At 40.4% G+C, this 23,461-nt stretch overlaps 1 protein-coding gene across 3 annotated transcripts in view; it reads left to right on the forward strand.

Annotated features, from left to right (window-relative positions):
- The window catches only part of CORIN (corin, serine peptidase), a 250,143-nt gene that overhangs the window by 151,705 nt on the left and 74,977 nt on the right, over positions 1 to 23,461 (forward strand). For all 3 annotated transcript variants that reach the window (XM_059162131.1, XM_059162141.1, XM_059162120.1), the window contains exons 6-9: positions 6,477 to 6,590; positions 17,177 to 17,284; positions 20,737 to 20,847; positions 22,568 to 22,684. In XM_059162131.1, the coding sequence (XP_059018114.1) occupies positions 6,477 to 6,590; positions 17,177 to 17,284; positions 20,737 to 20,847; positions 22,568 to 22,684 (450 nt within the window). The remainder of the gene's footprint in view (positions 1 to 6,476; positions 6,591 to 17,176; positions 17,285 to 20,736; positions 20,848 to 22,567; positions 22,685 to 23,461) is intronic.

The following is a 23,461-nucleotide window of genomic DNA, read 5'->3' on the forward strand; positions in this document are numbered from 1 at the left end:
TTAGAATTATAGAGGATGTTGGTGGAAATGGTATCAAAATTATATAACATGACTTCTCCTCAAAGAATCTCCCTTTGTCACCTTAAGGACTAAGTCAAAAGGCTGTTTGAATGAAAATGATTGTTGTAAGAATGTGAAATTTATGATTGAAAAATATGTACAGAAACTTATGAGCTCTCAGAATGTTCTCCTAAAAACCCAGAGGTGAGATGGAATGTCATCTCATCTGGTCCAAATCACCTAAAAAATAAAGACAAACTTGAACTTTTGCTTGAAGCTGATGCCTTTGAACTGACCACAAATCAGGTGACTACATAACCGGCCTGGACAAGAAACAGGGCATGGGTGTGGTGTGAAGGGCTTGGACTAAAGCTCAGACTTCATCAATCTGTGTCTATATGGCTACATATATGACTTTGCGCAATTGTTGTCTTAACCACACGACACTCCAGTTTCTGTATTTGTAAATCATCATTCCCCCTAAGGAAGTTGTGGTAGAATGCCGGCCTGTCTACTTTATGGGGGGCTCTTTGGAAACTCCAAATAAGATGTGGTTGAAGTACTTGGCTAGCTGAACAGTTTCACACAGAGAAAGTGGAAATTCCGAGTACAAGTTAAGGAGACATCAAACAAAGTATACAAAAGTTATTCTAAGTTTACAGAAATACTATTAATTCACGAAACAATGAACTTCTAAAGGGAGACTAAGAAAAAAATCTACAATGTCCTAAAACCAAGGGCAGCCATGTCTCCCACTGAGGAACCCCACAAAAGAAGTCAGTTTCTGCGCGATCCGCCAAGACAGTGGGATCTCAATAATCAGAACAATGCAAGCAATCTGTTTTAAATTTGATCCAGATTTGATATAATCATATGCAAGAAATGGCTTTACTGGAGTAGAATATATGGGGTCTTAAAGATGAAACCTAGATGTTAGGAGCTAGGTAATGTTGAACTTTCAGCTACATTTCTCAAGGAATTATCAGAGCCATAAGGTGGGGAATGCAATAATTCTTCTGAAGAATTGCAGCTGCTGAAATGCAGACAGATGGAATTTCTGCACTCTCTAATATAACACAGAAACAATCTCAAACAACAGGATAAACACTTATGCCTTGAAAATTTTCCCTCAACCCTAGAGAGAGGATATTGTATAGATTGGCCAATAAAATCTTAGTGTTTGGATTTTCATTTTATATCTGGTTTCCTGTGTCCCTTTTTAGAAGTCTGTTTTTGTAGGTATAGGAATGCGGTCCTGTGCTGATTCTTCTAAGACTATTTGAAATATAAATGTGTTTCATATTTTGGCAGTTGAAGTTCATAGATGTCCTTTGTATCAATACTGAAATGGTAGCATGTGATGGAAAACAGACATTTATTGTTGATTTTACAATGATTACACATGAAGTACTATCATAAGAATCTTAACTAAATCAACTACTACTTAATGTTCAGCAAATCAAAATTCTGATTTCCTTGATAACATTGAAAAATAATTCGTTAATTGCATTTTTCTTTGTTTTTTGGCAGTATATGGTGCTTTATTGGGATTAAGTTGACTTTTCCCCATCTATTAACGAAGAGTCTCCTGAGTGCCCACCACTCTCCTAGGGCCCAAGAACAAGAGAAATGTGACAGACCTGGGCTTCACTGCCTGGAGCATTCAGTCTGTACTTTTCCATATTTCTAATTCTGAGTTAAAATGTTCTCTGTTTCCTGGTTCTCTTTAATTAGTCAACAGGGTTCATTTCATCAAAGAATACATCGTTCAGTGAGTGGTGACAGTGAGCAGGACTGATCACACAAGTCAGTTGTGTGGAGGAATGGAGACAAGAAAGAAGTCTTCAAGGGTTGTGTTTATTTACTGTTACTCTAAATTGAGAACCCATGAAAAAATTAACTTCTTTTCCAGATTAAAAAAATAAAACATCATGAAAGCCTGTGGCATGCCCCAGCCCCAAGCTCTTCCTCATGCCCCCACCCTACACTTTTCCACTGCCTTGCTGAAGCCAGCAGGCACACACAGTCCACATAGGGGATGCTCCTTAATCATACTGTGGTGAGGGGGGGGCATTCCTGGGTACCATAGGACTATAACTATTGGAGAGACAGTTCTTGGCATGCTAGATACATGCACCCCCGTGCAACATTATTTACAATAGCCAAGAAAGGGAAGCAATGAAGTGTCCTACACAGATGAATGGTTACAAATGAGGTGGTATATCTACACAATAGAAGTCTTACTATTTACAACAAAATGGATGGACCTAGAAAGTATAATGCTAAGTGAAACAAGTCAGACAGAGAAAGACAAATACCATATGATTTCACTCATATGTGGAAACTAAGAAACAAAACAAAGAAAAAAAGAGACAAACAAAAAATCACTTTTTTAAAGATTTTATTTATTTATTTGACAGAGAGAGAGAGAGATCACAAGCAGGCAGAGAGGCAGGCGGTGGCGGGGGGAGCAGACTCCCCACTCAGCAGAGAGCCCGATGTGGGGCACGATCCCAAGACCCTGAGATTATGACCTGAGCTGAAGGCAGAGGCTTAACCCACTGAGCCACCCAGGTGCCCCCCAAAAATCACTCTTAAATGTGGAGAATAAAAAGGAGATGAGGGAGGATGGGTGAAATAGAAGAAGGAGATGAACAGTACACTTAGGATGAGCACTGAGTAATGTATAGAATTGTTGGATCTGAAACTAATATAACTGAAACTAATGTAACTGAATGTAACTAATGTAGCTGAAACTAGTATAATTAATAAATGATATGTTAATTATACTGAAATTAAAAATGATTAATTAATTGAAAATGGATTGAAATCAGAGAGGGAGATGAACCTTGAGAGACTATGGACCCTGAGAAACAATCTGGGGGTTTCAGAGGGAAGGGGTGAGGGGAGGGCATAACAGGATGATGGGTACTGAGGAGGACATGTGCTGTGATGAGCACTGGGTGTTATACTTAACTAATGAATCATTGAACACTGCATCAGAAACTAATTATGTGCTATACAGTGGTTAACTGAATATAATGAAAAATAAGTAAATTTTTAAAAAATGGATAGAAAATCTGAATAGACATTTTCCCAAAGACATACAGATGGCCAACACATCCATGAAAAATGCTCAAAACCATTAATCATCAGGGAGATGCAAATCAGAAGCACAATGAGATATCACCTCACATCTGTTAGAACAGCTGTTATTAAGGGGCATCTGGGTGGTGCAGTCAGTGAAGCACCTGACTCTTGATTTCAGCGCAGGTCATGATCTCAGGGTTGTGAGATCGAGCCTTGTGCATCAGGATCTGCTGGGCCTACTTGGGATTCTCCCTCTCTTTCTCCTTCTTCCCCTCCCCACTCTCCCCTACCACCCCGCCAAAAGGGTATTATCAAAAAGACAAGAAATAACAAATGTTGGTGAGGATGCGGAATAAAGGGTACCCTTGGGCAATGTTGGTAGTAGGGGCTTTTACTGCCCCATTGGTATCAATGGATAGATTATCTAGACCAAAAAAAAAAAAAAAAATCAATAAAGAAACACTGGCCTTAAATGATACATGAGACCAGATGGACTTAATAGATACTTACAGGACATTCCATCCAAAAGCAGCAAAATACATATTTTTCTCAAATGCATATGGAACACTCTCCAGGATAGATTATATGTTAGGCCAAAAAACAAGTCTTAATAAATCTAAGAAGACTGAAATCATATCAAGCATCTTTCCTGACTACAACAGTGTGAAACTAGAAATCAAATAAGAAAACTGGAGAAGTCACATATATGTGATTAAATAACTTGATATATGTATACGTGTGTGTGTGTGTGTGTGTGTATTTTCTAAGAAGGAGGTTCATAGCAATGCAGGCCTACTTCAGGCAACAAGAAAAATCCCAAATAACAATCTAAACTTACACCTAAAAACTAGAAAAAGAAAAAAGCTCAAAGTTAGTAGAAGGAAGGAAGGAACAAAGATCAAAGCAGAAATAAGCAAAACAGAGACAAAAAATAACAGAGAAGATGAGTGAAACTAAGAGCTTGATCTTTGATAAATAAACAACATTGAAAAATCTTTATCCTCACCAAGAAAAAGAAAGGGCTTAAATAAATAAAATCAGAAATGGAAGTGGAGAAGTTACCACTGATGCTACAGGAATATAAAGGACCTCAAGAAACTATATACAAGTATATGCCAGCAAATTGGACAACCTAAAAGAAATGGGTAAATTCCTAAACAATCTTCCAAGATTGATTAGTGAAGTAAAAAGTCTGAATAGACCAATTATAAGAAAGATGAATCAGTAATCGAAAACCTCCCAACAACAAATGGACGTCTAGGATTAGATGGCTTCACTGGTGAATTCTACCAAACATTTAAGGATTTAATACCTATTATTCTCAAACTTCTTAAAAATCGAAGAGGAAAGAACACTTCCAAACTCATTTTACAAGGCCAGCATTACCCTGCTACCAAAACTAGACAAGGACACCACAAGAAAGAGAGGTAGGAAAGGGCGGAGGAGTGGGGGAGAGAAGGGAAGGAAGGGAATGGAGAAGAAAAACTATAGGCCAGTATCTCTGATAAACATAGCTGCAAATATTCATGACATTTTTCACAGAAATAGGACAATCCTAAAATTTTAACCACAGAATTTCCCAAATAGCCAAAGTAACCTTGGGAAAAAAGAATGAAACTGGAGCTATCACACGCCCTGATTTCAAGCTATTTTATAAAGCTATGGAAATCATAAAAACAGACACATGGATCAATGGAATAAAACAGAGCCCAGAAATAAACCCATGTATCTATGGTCAAGTAGTTTACAACAAAGGAGGCAAGAATAAACAATGGCGGAAGGATGGCCTCTTTAACAAATGGTGTTGGGAAAACCATACAGACATATGCTAAAGAACGAAACTGGACCACTGTCTTATAGCCTACACAAAAATGCACTCAGAAATGGATTAAAGACTTGAATGTAAGACCTGAAGCCATAACATTTATAGAAGAAAACATAGATGGCAAGCTCCTGGACATCAGTCTTAGTGATGAATTTTTGGATCAAACTCCAAAAGCAAAGACAACAAGAGCAAAGCTAAACAAGTGGGACTACTTCAGACTAAAAAGCTTCTGCACAGTGAAGGAAACTGTCAACAAAACAAAAAGGCAACCTACTGAATGGGAGAAGATATTTGCAAATTATACATCCCATAAGGGGTATGAAGAACTCATACAACTCTATATCCCATAAGGAGTATGAAGAACTCAGACATCCCGTAAGGGGTATGAAGAACTCATATAACAATAAAACACAATCTGATTTTTTAAAATGAGCAGAGGATCTGAATAGGTATTTTTCCAACGAAGGCATACAGATGGCCGAAATCACATGAAAAGATAGTCAACATATAAATCATCAAGGAAATGCAAATCGAAAGCACAGTGAAGTACCACCACCTGGTTACAATGGCCAGTATCAAAAAGAATAAATAACAACTATTGGCAAAAATGTGGAGAAAAGGAAACCCTCCTGCACTTCCAGTGGGAATGTAAATTGTTGCAACCACTATGGAAAATAATATAGAAACTCCTCAAAAAATTAAAGATAGAGCTACCATTAGATCTAGTAATTCCACTTCTGGATCTTTATCTGAAGGGAAGGAAAACACTAAACTGAAAAGATATATTCACCCCTGGGTTCACTGCAGCATTATTTACAAAAGCCAAGGTAGGTAAACAACCTAAGTGGCTATGGAAAGATGAAAGGATAAAGGCAATGTGATACAAAAGAATACTACTCAGCCAAAAAAATAATAAAAATGAGAATAAAAATGAGATCCTGTCATTTGTAACATCATGGAGGATAATATGCTAAGTTGCTAAGTGAAATAAATCAGACAGAGAAAGACAAATACTGTACGATCTCACTTACATGTGGAATCTAAGACAAAACAAAGGAACAAAGGTGAGTTCAAGCCCTGTTTGATTATCAGAGATTTGGGCCTACAGTTTTTCTTTTCCCTTCCCTTCTATAACTTTTTCTGTGCAACTTTGAATAGCTTTCTAGACGGATAGGATTTGGGGTTTTGTTTGTTTGTTCAATTAATAGCACTTCGTTTTTAAATAATTTGCAGTTATTAAATAAAGTACTCAATTTGGTGTGCCCCCACGCCCCCCTGAGTTGTGCAATTGACAAGGCTCCCGTCCTCTGCTCTGAGCCTGGGAACCTCTCGCGCTGCAAGCCTCCTGGGCAGTTTTCTTTTGCTTTTCTCTGGCAGACACACTTTGTAGGCTTTCCAGGTAAATTTCATGATTAAGGTCCTAGGGGGCCCGAGAAAACGGCGAGGGGACTGGGAAGCAAATCTTGAAGAGCAAGGAGGGTGTTCTCGCTGTTCTCTGTTTCTCCGGACGTCTAGAGGAAAAGGGCTGCTTCTGACCGGGTCTCCCTGCCTTCTCTTCCAGTGCTCTGCGGGGGCGGCGAGAGCTTTCTGTGCGCCAGCGGTCTCTGCGTGCCCGGGAAGCTGCGGTGCAACGGGCACAACGACTGCGACGACTGGAGCGACGAGGCCCACTGCAGTAGGCGCGGGGCGTGGGGGCCGGTGGGGGCGGGGCGGAGGGCGTGAGGGCGGGGCGGAGGGCGGGGCGGGGTGGAGGGGGTGGGGGTGGGGGCGACCCGGGCTGGGGCGGGGAAACCGAGGACAGACCCTGACCGCCGGAGGGCGGGGGCGTGGACTTCTGGTAGTTTGCCTTCCCCACGCCGGCAAACGGCAAACGTGGGCGGTGGGTGTGTTTGCGGCCCTTTCAAAGGCGCGATTCCCGTAGGTCGCAGTGGGAACGTGTTTTGCATCAAGTGGCTTAAAGTTGGAGGGAGGCTTTTTGTTTATTTTGTTTGGGTGAGGCTTTTATTTTTGTTTTGAAAGCTTAATGAGTCTAAAGGTCAGTGTGTGCGTGTGTGTGTGTGTGTGTGTGTGTGTGTGTGTGTGTGTGTGTGTGTGTAAAGACCAGGTCAGTAGGCAGATGTTTCACCCTCCGGATCCTTGACATTCCTGACACAGCATGCAAAGCCCCTTGTCTGCTTACGCTTTCTCTAAACGGGGTGATACATCGTCCATGGTGCTAACTACTTTAAATGCGTGGATTGAGAGATTCAGACATTAAACATCGTCAAATTCTTTACTGTGGATTTGGTCAGTTGTTTTGATTGAATTGGTCGGTGGTATGTAAAATGCTGTCCTAAACTCCTTGGACTGCGGTGTAAAATACCCCAGACTGCATGATTTAAACAGGAGAAATTTATTCTCCTAAGGTTCTGGAGGTCCGGGAGTCTAAGGTCAAGGTCAACGAGGCTCAGTTTCCGGTGAGAGTTCTTTTCTGGGCTGCTAGGCAGCTTCCATCTTCCTCAGTGCTCACTTGACCTCTTTGGAGGCAGGGAGGGAGGTAAGGAGGGAGGGAGAAAGGGGGAGGGAGAGGGTCTCCCCCCTTCTTAAAAGGGTACTGTTAGATTAGGGCCTCACCGTTATGGCCGCATTTAACTTTGTCACCTCCTTACAGGTCCTTTCTCCAAATATTTGAGGGTTATTTGAGGGTTAAGACTTAACATACACATTTTGGGAGGACATCAACATTCTGTCCGATATATATATCGGACAGAATGGTGTGTGTGTATATGCATACACACACATACATAGTGTCCTGTGTGTGTGTGTGTGTGTATAAATATATATATAAGCTTTCAAGTTGTTCCGTGCTTGTACAATGGGTAAGGAAAAATTAGCTTCAGTAATATATTGCAGGATTTGCCTCCAAAGCAGAGCCACATGCAATTATGTTGTAATTGCTTTTTACTGGTTATATGATCAGCAAAACCATCAATGGTAATATGATCCCATCTTACCATGGGTAAAGCTGTGTTTTACTCCCCATAGTTGCTGCGAAGGCTGTATGAGAGCTCTTAATTGTCAACCTTAATTGAAAGGTTCTTATGGTCTGTTTGCCAGGTAGAACACTTCTTCCATGTGAGGGTTAGGATACTTATTTATCATAAGTTTTGAAAGGCATTATATTATGGTAATATTTCAGATGGGTGTTTCCCAAACTGGTGTTCCATAGTACCCAAGCCCTGAAAATTGCTTGAGAAATAAGCAAGTTTGAGAAATGCTATCAGAACTACTTTTTAGAGAGTTACAATACACATTCACACATTGTAAGTTTTGAGAAATGCTGTACTTTTATAAATGATTTACTCACTTTACTTAACTTGGTATTTCCTCGAAATTATTTGTTCATATATGCCCCCACCTCTATTTATGTATTGTTTTTATAATTTGGAATTCTCTCTTCAGAAAAACCTGTAGCATATGATTGTACATGAAAAAGATTTTCATAGGATGTAGCCTTACATTCGGCCGTATTGCTGTGGAGTTAGGAAGGAATAATTTATAGAGCACTCACAGTAGGTTCAATAGAATTATATCCAATTTATGGGAAATGTGTTAGAATCTTTTCCTTACCTCCCAATACGGCCCATGGGATATTATTAAAATTCTGCATGTGCCTCCCCCCCAGCGGTAGGCCACCACTGGCTCGCCATTATGTTCCTTCATTGCACCCAGCACATGGAGCGTTGTACTTTAAACAGTAAGAGATGGTGCCGCATCGGTTGAATTGAATTGGAAGGAGTAAATTTTCCTAGTCAGCGACTGAACAAACGAGGTATTACTGTTCTGCAAGGTATATAGCACGTCCTAAGGGTTGAAGAGTTTATTAAGGAAGATAGAGGCTTTCCTCAGGAGCATACTTTAACACCCATGTGGTTTGGTCAGCTGAGGAAATAAAATACATCCCCTCAGAAAATTTGCCTACACTCGGTTACACCTTGAAAGCTTCACAGGTAGCTGCTTCAGAACTTTCGAGGGCATTCAACTCGGAGTTTCAGCATTCAAGTGCCCATGGCTCTTTAGTCATTTATGGAGGGTGCCACCCTCCCACTGTCACCGCCCTGTGGTGAAGGAGTAGTGGAGTTCTGAATTAGGGCATGGAGGTAAATCAGAGCGTGACTGCAGCCACCATACTCCTGAGGGGAGAAGGAAGTTCTGCTGGGCTTTCCTAATGAGGAGCAGAAGAATATGGCGGCTCCCAGGGTGCTGGCAGGGGATAGGTGGAGGACGACTGCCTTCAAAGAAAGGAAGGGAAGGAATTATTTGTCAACTATTCTAGAAGAATGAATTGACATGATTTGATTTAATTTTTAGCCAAGAGGTATTACCCTTTTTGTGCAGATGCAGAGCTGAGGTTGAGAGTCGTGAATGAATTTGCCAGTGATTCACACTGCATGATTTGAACCTGGTCCTCTGCTATTTGTTTGTTTTTATTGAAGTGTAATTGACACACAGTGTTATATTAGTTTTAGGTGTGCAGCACAGTGATTCGACAGCTCTGTATGTTAGTCAGTGCTCATAAGTATAGTCAACGTCTGTCACCATACAGTATTGTCGACTATATTCTCTGTGCTGTATACTCTTCTTCCCCATAACTTATTTACTTTATAGCTGGAAGTTGTACCTCTTACTCCCCTTCACTTATTTCACCCATCCCCTGACCGCTCCCCCTTTGGCAATCGCCAATTTTTTTCTTTGTATTTAGGAGTCTGTTTCTGTTTGTTTGTTTGGATTTCTAGATTCCACATATAAATGAAATCGTATAGTATTTGTCTTTCTTTGTCTGACTTATTTCACTTATTAGCATAATACCCTCCAGGTCCACCCATGTTGTCTGCAAATGTCAAGATCTCATTCTTGTCCATAAAAGTTCAGATTTGGTGAACAATTATCTTCTGATCATTTATAGGAGAAGAAAACATTTATTTTTGGATGCTCTGTGACACTTTGGGATATAATTGTCTATTATACCATTAAGCCAAGTATCTGGGACTCCTTACTGAGTTTTCTCCCTTAACTAATTATGTTGTTTCTCAGTCTCTTCCACTAGTGTTTATAGAATGAATGCATTTCCAACCACCTGGAACAATGTTAGCAGTGTGGTGAAAAGATTTTCAAAAATTAAGAAAGTTTTCTTTGAGAAATTTCTAACTCTGTGACTTGAGGCAGGCTACCTCTCTATTCCTGGTTTTCATTGAAGCCGTGTGCACATAGCATCTGCAGGAAGCCCCACCTGCAGGAATCCTAATTCAGTTGGTCTGGAGCTGGAGCCCAGCAACAGCTTTGCAAAACCACCCAGGTAATTCTAACATGCAGCCAGATTCCAAGCCTCTGGACTAAAGGGGGTCTGGTGTGTCTTTTGTTTCTCACCTATAATCTTTTGATTCTATAACCAGCTCTAGAGTGGTGTCTGGCCCACAGCTAGTGCTTAGCAAATGGATAATGGCTGTCACAAAGAAAAAGCTTCAAGGGAAATGGTTGTCACAGAGAAAACAGGCGCCACCAAGTCCACATGTTTTATGCCACGTAAAATCACTGTCAAATACTTTTGGAAATCATTTGCTCGGATTTGGGTAAAATTGGTTGACTTATGTTTTAGTATAATTATACGACATATTTTACTAATGATACCTTGTACTAATTATGACGTGTTAACTACTTATCCTAAGTATAGTTAATTATATGAATAACCACAAAGTGTAGGGATTACTCCTGTAAACTCTTGAGTCAGGCTGCCGGTATTCCTATCTCTTCTTTACCATTTCCTGCTTCTGTGAACCTGGGCAAGTCACTCCATCTCTCTGGGCCTCTGTGTCCTCCTCAGTGAAATGGAGACAGTAACAGTAATTGTCTCTAGAATTCCTGTGCAGAATAACGAACCCTTGCCTATCCTGCATATAGACCACTGTCTGACATGCGATAACGCTGAAAGAGTGTGAGGACTGATGGTTGCCGTTGTGAATATTGGGATCTTATTCACTATATGGTCCCTCCCCTTCCACCCCCCGCCCCGACCTCACCTCCATCCACCTGCCCAGCGCCTCTCGCCTCCAGGCTGTCAAGGATGCCCGCTGAAAGTCATGGAGACAGCTGATAAAGGTCAGGGGATACTCTTCAGAGGAAACAGAAACACTAAAATAGCCACAACAGCTTTATTTATTTATTTAATAGATTTTTATATCTATTTTAGGGGGGGAAGGAGCAGAAGGAGAGGGAGAGAGGGAGAAGCAGACTCCCCGCTAAATGTGGAGCCAGACACGGGGCTCGATGTCATGGCCTGAGATCATGACCTGAGCTGAAACCAAAGGTCAGATGCATAACCAACTGAGCCATCCAGGCGCCCCAAATCTGTAACAGTTTTAAAACCAGTACCGCATGAAGCTATTTTAGAAGGGAAGCAATCCAAACAGCACAAAATAAAAACTGGCATTCCAGATGATGTTTCTGAATCACTAAAATTGACTGCATTTACTCTATTCTTTTTACTAAGGAAGGAAAGTAAATAACAGAAATATTTCCATTCAAATAATAAAAAGGAAAATAGTACATTCTGCGCTGAAGGAAGAAGCTTCAGATGTCTGGAAGGTCCACATCTGTTTCAGGAACCAATAAAACTATTGAATCTTCTTGAATTCTTGCTATGTGTGAAGCATGTTCTAGATACCCAGGGAATTTAAAGACTGTTAAGACATGGTTCCTTTCTTCATGAGTCTTTGAGTCTAATCTCACATATAAACATGGAGATGATTGAATATGGTACTTTAGAGCAAATATAATAGAGGTGATGTTAAAAAAGCAAAATGGCCTAAACAATAAGAGAGGGGTGGTAGGTTCTTTGAGTACAGATGAGGGCAGGATTATGAGGAGTTATGTTGGTGTGGAGAAAGCTAATAGAAAGATGTGGTTGAAACTAGGCCTTGGACACCAATGACGTCCAAGAAAATCTAATTTAGTGACTCGAAAGTGAGGGCAGTTTTGCCACCCAGGGAGCATCTTTCAGTGTATGGAGAGGTACTTGGTTGCCATAAGTGTGAAGTTTAGAGGAGGAGCTACTGGCATTTAGAGGGTAGAGACGAGAGACTGTTGAGCATCCTACAGTGCACACGACAGTCCTCACAACCAAGAATTACCCACCTTCAATGGTCACCAGTACTGCTGTTGAGAAGTCTTCCTTCAGGGCTAAAAGTCAATAGTCAAAAGCACCCAGGGAGTCCAGAAGCCTGGGTAGCTGTCGTGAGCCAGGCAGCTGTGGGCAAACCATGTAATCTCTCTGGTCATCTCAAAATGGGGGCGCCTCTGTGTGGAAATTGAGTATCCATTCTTGAATCTTGACTTGAGGCAACACAGGTTCATAGACTCATAGAGACTGACCTACGTGAATGAGGCTCTTGATAAAAAGGTTTTCTGTTCTTTACCTGTCTCCTTATTTAATGATAATCTTGAGGGGGAAAAAAGTTCATAGTGTAAGATGCCAAACTGAAGTGAATATCAACATGCAAGAACTTTAGAAGTTACATTTTTCATCAGGTACTTGTTAAGAAGAAAAATCTGTATCTAGAAAAACATCTACCTTAGGTTATGTAAAATTATGCTTTTATTGAGCAAGAAAGTCATAGCAAAAAGCTTTTGAAAATTTTGATTTGTTGACCCTAAATTGCACTGACAACATCTCTTTTCTGTTCAAATAAATATTTATTCCAATAAAAGGAGGCACTGTGATCTTGGGTATTTGCTGTTCATTTCTGCTGCACAGTGCCTTGGTTAATGTTTTGTGTGTTTACTTATCACACAGACCTTAGGAAGGTAACAAGTTGTTTTCCCATTGCGGCTAGTTTTGTATCTAAACTCTGAAAATGGCTTCTAACCAAGGAAGTCATAATAATGGAAAGTTGAATCTACACTTGTGTGAATAATAAAGAATTTTTTAAAAAGCTTGAGTCATCTCCATTTATTAAGTAAATACTTTATGAAATAATTTAATAAATGACAGTATTCATTTAAAAAATATCTACAACAAAGCATTTTAATATGAATTAGCAAAGTCTTCAGAATGGGCCTCACAGATTCATTGCATGAATCTTTGGAAATTTGTGGTGTGTTTTCAGGTTAATCTTTATTTTTTTAATTAAGATTTTATTTATTTATTTGACACAGAGAGAGATCACAAGTAGGCAGAGAAAGAGGGGGATGCAGGCTCCCCACTGATCAAAGAGCCTGATGTGGGGCTCCATCCCAGGCCCCTGAGATCATGAACTGAGCAGAAGGCAGTGGCTTAACCCACTGAGCCACCCAGGTACCCCAGTTAATCAGATTCTAAAAGGAGTATTTGATTCCCCAGTGGTACCAAAAAAATAAATAAATAAATAAAAAGAAAGAAAGAAAAAAGAAAAGAAAATATAAGTGCACTGCCTTAAGAAAAAAAAAAAAAAAACCCTCATGTGGTTTAAAATATGTCACTCCTCCACCTCATCCCCTCCTCTGGGGAATGCAAATATCTTTGCATAGACAGTCAAGTTGAGGCCCCTGATTATTGCTGATTCTCGCATACTGCAAAATTTCCCACAAGAGTAATTTAAATGAAAAAACAAAAAAATCAAAAAGACCTTTGAATCTTCCCAAGGAAATGTATATATTCTGATGCACAAATCCCTCTACTCTGCTTGGTGGGCAGGAGAACCAAAGTTGTAACCTTTCTTGACTCCAAGAGCCTGAGTGTGGTAGCGGCGCGGCAGTGGTGTGCAGGGTGGAGAGTTAGCGCCCTCTGCTGATGGAGGAGATAGAACTGTCCAGGTGAAAAGTGAGACTTCTTTTTAGTTCTTTTTCCCTTATGATAGTCATCCTTCTTGTTAAAATGATTCAGCCTGGGGGAAATAAAAAATTATAAGGACTTACAAAGTTTTGCGTATGTACAAGTGTGAGCATATGTGTAGGAACGTGTGTGTGTTGTTCCATACATACCCTTTTCTGTAGGCACTAAACAGATGGTCCCTAAGGCTCGTTAGACTTTTAAAATGATGTGATTCTAAAAGTACTTAAGTAGTTTGTTAGAAGGATGTGTCAGGAAATAGAAATTTATGATTCATATGAGTAATAAATATTTTGATGCATGTGGCTAACAGTTTAACTGATCAATGCCCAAGAATTTTAATAAGGAATTACTATAGTGTTTGGAACATTTATAGTGAAGAGGTACCGATCACCAGTCATAGGAGATGCAGACTTATGTTTGAGGAGAGACAATCAGCTAGAATTTAGGAGACCGGACTATTGATCATTAAACTTAATTTACTTTAAATAAGAGAAAACAATACATTCAAGAAATCTTATTTCTATTAAATGCAGACTTCTTTACACATACTAGTTTAAACATTTTAAAAGTTTTATTGAGGTACAATTTCCGTAACATATGTTATCCCATTGAGTTTTAGTAAACTTATAGGGTTGTATGACCATTACCACAGTCTACTTCTAGAACTTCTTCATCTCCCCACAAATTTCCCCCACCTATTTGTGGTCAGTCCCCACTGCCAATCCTCCAGCCACAGATAACCACTGCTTTGATTTCTGTCTCTGTAAGTTTTCTTTTTCCAGAAATTTCATAAATGGATCACACAATATGTAGTCTTCGTATCTGGTTTCTTTTATTTGGCATAATGGTTTTGAGGTTCATCTATGTTGACACATATACCCATAGTGTGATGCTTTTAATTGGTGGATAGTATTTAATCATGTCTAGTATATCTTGACTATTCATTCACCAGCTGGTGAGCGTTTGGATTGTTTCTAGTCTTTGGTTACCATAAATAATGCTACTAGGAACGTTTACATGCAAGTCTTTGTGTATATGTATGTTTCATTCCTTTTGGGTAGATTTCTAAGGATGGGAATTCATAAATTGTATGATAAGGTTATAGTTAACTTTACGAAAAGCCGCTGTACTGCTTTCTAATGTGGCCTTATTATTTTCATCTCCACCAACTATATATAACAGCTTCAGTTTCTCAAAATCCTTGCCAATACTTGGTATTTTCTGTTTTTTTTTTTTTTCAAAAATCATTATTATAGTCATCTTAGGCGATGTGTAATAGTACCTCGTTGTGGTTTTAATTTGCATTTCCTTAATGACTAATTATATTGAGCACCTTTTTATGTGTTTATTAGCTATTTGATGTCTTCTGGGAAGATTTTCTATTCAACTCTTTTGTGTGTCTGTAATTGAGTTGTCTTATTTTAGAGTGTGGGGGTCCTGTATCTTTCTGGATGTAAGTCCTTTACCAGATACGTGACTTGCAATACTTATTTCAGTATGAGGCTTGTCTTTTCATTTTCTTAATAGTATCTTTTAAGGCACTAATATATTTCTTTTTTTTCTTAAGATTTTATTTCTTTGTCAGAGAGAGAGAGAGAGAGCACAAGTAGGGGGTAGGTCAGGCAGAGGGAGAAGCAAGCTCCCCGCTGAGCAAGGAGCTCCATGAGGGACTCGATCCCAAGATCCTGGGATCACGACCTGAGCCAAAGGCAGATAGATGTTCAACCTACTGAGCCATCCTACAAATGTGTGTGTTTTTTTAATAAACTCCACTTATTATTATTTTTTTTAAGGGCTTGTGCTTTTTTTGTTGTATCTGAAAATTTGTTACATCCAAGAGTTCTTCCAAGGTCAAAAAGATTTTTTCCTATTTTTTTTTTCTTGAGGCTTCATAATTTTAACTCTTACATTGAAATCTGTGATCCACTTTGAGATAATTTTAATGTACAGTTTGAGGTAAAAGCCAGACTTTGCAATTGTCCCAATACCATTTGTTGAAGAGTATCATGTTTCCATTGAATTGTGTTGGCATCTTACACATATTAATTTACATTACATGCTTTTATTAATCTCTTCCCCTGAACCCTTTTAAATAATTGACCTTACCTTAATTTCATAAATCAATTCACAGACTCGGATTTTAATTAATACACTCAAGTTCCCACAGCTAGTAGATGGCAGAACCAGGATACCCAAGTACAAGATCTATCTTATTAAAATTCTGTCTCATGTTGCTTACTTCCATATTAAACCCTAAGCTCCTTGAGATTGCATATCACTTCGTCTTATTTTGCCACTATAATGTAGTCCAGTATTGCTTATTTGAAGGTCCTGTTATGAAACACTCAATTGACTTAAGTGATACTTGCAACGTCATCATCTCACTAATGTTTTCTCTCATCTATTTTTATGCTTATCATTGACAAAATCAGACTTTCACTTCATTTTATTTATTTTTATTTTATTTTTTTAGGATTTTATTTATTTATAAGGATTTTATGCTTATCATTGACAAAATCAGACTTTCACTTCATTTTATTTATTTTTATTTTATTTTTTTTTAGGATTTTATTTATTTATTTGACAGACAGAGATCACAAGTAGGCAGAGAGGCAGGCGGGCAGGGGTCGGGGGGGGGGGGGAGCAGGCTCCCTGCTGTGTGGAGAGCCTGATGCGGGGCTCAGTCCCAGGACCCTGAGATCATGACCTGAGCCAAAGGCAGAGGCTTTAACCCACTGAGCCACCCAGGCGCCCCCAGACTTTAATTTTAAAGGGAACGTTTCAAGGAAATAACTACTCACCTTCTATTAAAAGTCATTCATTCTGGGGATGGACATTGGGGAGGGTATGTGCTATGGTGAGGGCTGTGAATTGTATAAGATTGAAGAATCACAGATCTATACTCCTGAAACAAATAATACATTATATGTTAATAAAAAAATATATATATATGGCAGAATTTAATAGTAGCAAAAATAAGCATCTTTTAGATTTAAAAAGGCTCAATGTTTTGACTTAATAAAATGAACATGACTTAAGTATTAAAAAAATCATTCATTCTGAATGAACATGAAATTCATTAGGAACTATGGTGACTTGAGAGTTTCTGTGCTCATATTTGACTATAAAGGAGTTTTGGGTAACATAAGGTGGGTCTCAGATAAAGACCTTCAGATAGTGATAGAAGTATCAGCTTGGAAGCCAGAAGGTCCTAGTCGTGGCACTGCAGTCACTTATTAAGTGAGCTTGAGCAAGACCTTGGCTCTCTCTGTACCACAGTCTCCTCACTGGTTATGAGTAGATGTGGACCTGGTTACCATTATGATTTGCCTCCCATGATACGCTTTTGTTCAGTGAATAACCATGATAACACCCTGTTCTACTGATGACACATCAGTGGCCTCTCTTTTGTGCAGATTGCAGTGAGAATATGTTCCACTGTCACACAGGCAAGTGTCTCAATTCTAGCCTCGTGTGTGATGGATACGATGACTGCGGGGACCTGAGTGATGAGCAGAACTGTGGTAAGTAGCATTGTTCCCCTAAAGGTTTTCACTGAAACTTACAAAAATGTGTAATGCAGAACCCGTAGCTCATTGTTTGTTAATGTGGTTAGCAGAATAAATGACAAAATGGTTGGTTTCTTAATTTTTAGAAAGAGGAGGTTTTTTCAATTGCTAGTCTTAGTCATGTCTTACGTGTCAATGTCATATTTCTTATATAAAGTTGTAATAAGGAAATGCTTAAGAAGTAGGGTGGAAAGACGGGTAAGAATTGTTAATATGTTCATAAATTTTTCTCCTTGAGGATGTTCTGTTTCTTCTTTGGTTAGAGTCAGTGGCTCTAACCACATTTAGATTTTGAGCTCTTGAGCAAAACTTTGAGGACAGATAAATTGTCGTGTGGCTGATCCCCTTATTATATGCAAACAAGGACCCCTCCTTTAACTGATAGCCTAGCATGGCAGGGATGACTTCTGTAGAACTGACACCTAGGGTTAGGGCAAGCACGTTTATTTTATGTACACAATCTGATCTGATCTTGTAAAAAATGAACCTACCTACTAGTTACACGTTTATACCTATAAATAACATCTTCCTAATTCACTCCAGACCCTGGTAACTACCTTTCCACTCCTTGTTTTTACAAATTTGACTTTTGAAGATTCCACATATAAATGCTGCCACACAATATTTATCTTTCTCTTTGACTTATCTCACTTAGCATAAACACACACAGTGTTCTATGTCCATTATATCTTAATAAATAAAAGAACGGACCTGCTATTTAAAAAGCTGTGTTCAATTGTGAATGGCATTTCATGCATTAAAAGCAGCAACATTCCTTTTGTGTATTTACGTTTTTGACTTGTGGTTACCTTTAGAATTTTTAGGTCTTGTATTATTGAGTGACATGAACAGAAAGACAAGCTAAGATGAGGAGGAAAAATGATGTGAAATAATATTTAGTAATTAGAGAATATTGAAGTGGGTGTTGGGGAAGGGTCAGAGGAATGCTTCGGAGTGGCAAGTGTCAGAAATGGCCCCATACTGGGAAACTAGGTCGTTTCTAGAAGTCGCTGTCCAGCTGCTCCTCACTGTATCCATAAAAATACTGGAAGTTTGTATATGTACAAATCATCTCACAAGTCACTAGGTAGATACAGATTGCCTTCTGAGACTGAAAAATGGTGGAACAAAGAGTGAGAGGCAGTTCTCATAGTATACATCACAGGATTTATAGTTGGAAGAGGTCTTATAAATTGATCTAATTCAGACAGACCCTCCTTTGACCAATGAGATCACTGGAGAAAAGAGGGGGGAAATGTGGGGGCATGGGGTGGAGGGCTCGAGTGTAGCTTGGTGCTTGGACAGGTCGGTGGAGAGGGCCAGGGTATAGTTACTGTGTGAAGAAGAATGGTCTTACCACTCAACATATTTCCTCTGAAGATAGTAGGGGTGCGATCTAAAGGTGCCTATGTCCTATGCCCTGGTAAGGATTACAGCTTTCCCTTAGACCAGTCTCTGCCCCAACTACCCATTGTGAGCAGGCTGAGAGCATTGTGCTGGTTCTTCTGGTTTCCGCACAGGCTTCCCATCTATTGGGTCTTTCTTTTCTCTGCAGTCCGTCTTCCATATACCTTACTTGATTGGTACACTATGCCTTCTCAGATCCATGATCGCTCCGTGACTCTGTCAGTGACAGTGGCACTGCTCACGGATACTCATGATAGTTCTCCAGTGTTGAATCTGTCATCCGTGAATCCACAGATATCTTTTATTTATTTTTACTTTTTTTTTTTTTAAAGATTTTTATTTATTTATTTGACAGAGAAAGAGATCACAAGTAGGCAGAGAGATGGGCACAGAGAGAGAGAGGGAAGCAGGCTCCCCACTGAGCAGAGAGCCCGATGCGGGACTTGATCCCAGGATCCTGAGATCATGACCTGAGCCGAAGGCAGAGGCTTAACCCACTGAACCACCCAGGCATCCCTATTTTTACTTTTTTAATTTAGATTCCGTTAACCAACACGTAAGTGTTCAGTGATTCATCAGTTGCCCTCCTTGACGCGCATCGCCCAGTCACCCTGTCCTCTCACCCACCGCCCCTCCAGTGGCCCTCAGTTTGTTTCCTATAGCTAAGAGTTTCTCATGGTCTTTCTCCCTCTCGGATGACTTCCCTTTCATCTCCCACCGCTTCCCCCTGTGATCCTCTGCACTATTTCTTATATTCCATGTATGAGTGGAACCATATAATTTGTCTTTCTCTGATTGACCTATTTCTCTCAGTTCCATTCATGATGTAAATGGTAAGTATTCATCCTTTCTGATGGCTGAGTAATATCTCACTGTGTATATACCCCATATCTTCTTTTTTTTATTTAATTTCTTTTCAGTGTAACAGAATTCACTGTCCATGCACCACACCCAGTGCTGCATGCAATACGCCCCCTCCATAATACGCACCACCAGGCTGACCCAACTTCCCCCCCCCCCCGCCCCTTCAGAACCCTCAGATTGTTTTTCAGAGTCCATAGTTTCTCATGATTCTTCTCCCCTTCCAGTTTCCCCCAACTCCCGTCTCCTCTCCATCTCCCCATGTCCTCCGTGTTGTTCCTTAGGCTCCACAAATAAGTGAAACCATATAATTGACTCTCTCTGCTTGACTTATTTCACTCAGCATAATCTCCTCCAGTCCTGTCCATGTTGATACAAAAGTTGGGTATTCATCCTTTCTGATTACACCACATCTTCTTTATCCATTCATCTGTCGATGAACTCTTTCCAAGTTTGGCTAGTCACACATATCTTTTGAAGGGTTATTTATATCAAGGCTATTCCATGTCTCATGGTAAAGAATCCTATAGATCCTGCTCTCTGTGAGGAGAAACATCACTTAATTCCCTTTTTTCTTCAGGAATGTATAGTTTGGGGAGGAGGTTAAATCCAGGATAAAAAGAATCATGTAAAAATTTTTTTACCCAGCAGTTTTTCCCAATATGAGTGTATCTTAAGGTAGTTTGACAGAAAGCCCATGCTTAGGGTCAGGAAAGAGGACTGGAGATAATCTGCCTTCCCAGTTTACCATAAAGAGTTAGGTTACAATTCTTAGAAGCGTGGTAGGGTTGTCACAGATTCATCAAATCAGCTATCTACATTGTTAAACTTATATCACAGTTCTGTTTATTTTAACCAACATAAAAATCAAACGTTTTTCATAGGGAAAGAAAACAACAACTAAACAAAACAAAACAAAAAGACAGGAACAAACTGTGGGTCCTGAGAAAGCTGGTCTTACCCTGTAGAGATGGTGGCCAGTGGGTCACATGCCTGTGTAGAAGTGGCATGGCTGTTTCAGATCCATCCTGGAAAAAGGGTTGAGGGTGTCGGATCTCCAGCTGGAGCTATGAGTCATGCCGTTCTAAATGTTTGTCATGCTGGTTCTCCACATCACCACAAGTTTCTCTTGTCTCCAGATTGCAGTCCCACAAGGGAGCACCGCTGTGGGGATGGGCGCTGCATCGCAATAGAGTGGGTGTGTGACGGTGACCATGACTGTGTGGATAAGTCTGACGAAGTCAACTGCTGTGAGTGCCCTGATGGTTTCTATTTGCTTATCTTTTCATTGCTGCCTCGTTAGACAAATACAATATCTGGCATTCAAACGGAAGATGGTCATACTTTGGCTCTAGTCTATAAAGATAATAATTAAGTGGTGTGATGAGGAATGCCATGTATCTGTCTTCCACATGTCTCTCCCCACAACTCCAAGCTTATTTAGCTGCTCTGGCCAAGCAGGTGTCTGTTTTTCCCCATCACTGGCCACACACCTCCTTTCTGGATCCGTGACTTTGTCCAATGAGGTGTTCTTCCCAAAGATCGGGAGACTTTTTTCCTGCAAAATATATATGAGCAGTTAGGTTTCCTTGCAGGAGCCCCGAAACATGTTCTCGGGCCCCATTTGTCAGAGAACATGGAGAGAATTGCCAGAGAGAAGAAAGCCTTTGTGGCTCATGGAGTTACTCAGAGTGCACAACAATAATTATAACTTTACGGGCTGTCGTGTTTCTGGGTGAGTAAACAGCCCTGAATCTTGAAGTTAGATGTTAAAAGAGAGCAATATTGACCTCAAGGAGTTAATATGATGTATTTTGTGCATATTCACACTAATTTAAGTTTTTATTCCATCTTTTGCTATCTAATAAGAGTCAACAAAGTTGATACATACGAGACTGAATATGTGACTTGCCTAAAATTTGAGGCAAAAATTGAAATGTGGGTTGCATGGTTTTTATTTTGACATAGGAAAAGTCATGTAAATTTATTAGCAAATGCAATGCCCAACTCTCCCCGTCCTGAATTGAGTTGGAACTGGAAATAGCACTTGATTCCTTGTTGGTGGACATAGTGGGACAGAGTGGGCTGTGTCTTGGGGGATCATGGGAAAGCAAGGGTGTGGTACTCGAGTATGACGATTCTGGTGTTGAGCCTTAGTGTGAGCATAAGGAGCTTTAATATTAGACAGCAACAGGGAAGGCTGGGGCCACAAGATACATGGGTTTCTGATGCTCCAAAGGACAATAGGGATAAAACTGAGTCAACCTTCAGGAATGGAAGGTGAGTGGCCATTAGACCATCCCATTCAAATGTCAGATGCCATAAGCAAGCTTTGAAATAAGGTGTTTATTGCATGCAGGGTACTATGCAAGTGCTTTTGCATATGTCATTTTATTGGCCTCTTAGATAGGGTTGGAATAAAATGAAATGTTTGGGCTTAGAGTCAGACAAGCTTGCCTTCACATTCTGGCACCGGCTTTTCACAGCCTTGTGACTTTGAGACAGATGCTAAACTCTTTAGACTTTAATTTCCTTATTCTAAACCAGGTTGATAATATCAATTTTGCAAGTCTGTTATGAGGATTTGAGATTAGATCCATACTACTCCCAGCACAGTTATTACCGTATAACAAGCCTTTAATAAAATTACAGCTTTTCTATGCACAGTAAATCTACAGATCATTAACATCATTAACACAATTTCTTACTGTGCCCTTATCAAGAAAAAGTGAATTTTTAGGAAGTGTCATTTAATAAGGCCGGGGGGGGGGGGGGAGCCCAGAAAGAATATTTGCCATTCCAGAAACACTTAGACTGAAACACATCGATGGCACAGTGCTTCGCTTACGCAGACCACACAGATACTTAGAACACTTCTTTCTTGGTGATGCCACGCAAGCGGGCACCATCGATACCCAGAGGCCAAGAAGGACGAGGCGGTGCACTGACCACTGTTCTGGCTTTCCACAGCCTGTCACAGCCAGGGTCTGGCCGAGTGCCGCAGCGGACAGTGTATCCCCAGCACCTTCCAGTGCGACGGGGACGAGGACTGCAGGGACGGCACGGACGAGGAGAACTGCAGCCGGAGTAAGTGTGCGCGCCTACCCCGTGCGTAAGTGTGCGCGCCTACCCCGTGCGTAAGTGTGCGCGCCTACCCCGTGCGTAAGTGTGCGCGCCTACCCCGTGCGTAAGTGTGCGCGCCTACCCCGTGCGTTCCTTCCTGCCGCCTTTCCTGGGGAACCAAGCAGAGCCTTGGCGGTGATCTCATGCTCACGTGGGATTCCCCTATACATCCTTCCAGATTGCCTGGTACGGAGCTCCTCACAGCGCTGGCCCACCCAAAAAGCCTTTCTTGTGAATAGAATTCTGGAGCATCGTACGCGAACAGTCATTCCCCAGGGTAGATGATGGGGGCTGAACGCTTACACAGAGTGGGAGATTCGGTTAAGGGTTATGGGGAAGGTCAACACGATGATAAAGGAAAAGCTGAATACACAGTATTCCATTAAGTTAGATTAGGTTCCAGTTAGGAGGAATTGGCTTCTGGAAATTAAATGAGAAAACTTTTAAAATAACTGTGTTCAGAGAAGCGCTTCCTTTTTCTTTTTTTTTTCTTTTCTTCTTCTTTTGCCTGGCAGTGTCATTTTTACTTATTTTTTTAAACTATTTTATTTATTTATTTGAGAGAGAGTGAGAGAGAGAGAGCATGAGAGGTGTGAGGTTTAGAGGGAGAAGCAGACTCCTCACTGAGCAAGGAGCCCGATGCGGGGCTCGATCCCAGAACCCTGAGATTGTGACCTGAGCCATAGGTAGAGGCTTAATTGACTGAGACACCCAGATGCCCCAGTGCCATTTTATTTTTTT

This window comes from Mustela lutreola, chromosome 1 (assembly GCF_030435805.1).
Source record: "Mustela lutreola isolate mMusLut2 chromosome 1, mMusLut2.pri, whole genome shotgun sequence".
Lineage (NCBI taxonomy): Eukaryota > Metazoa > Chordata > Mammalia > Carnivora > Mustelidae > Mustela > Mustela lutreola.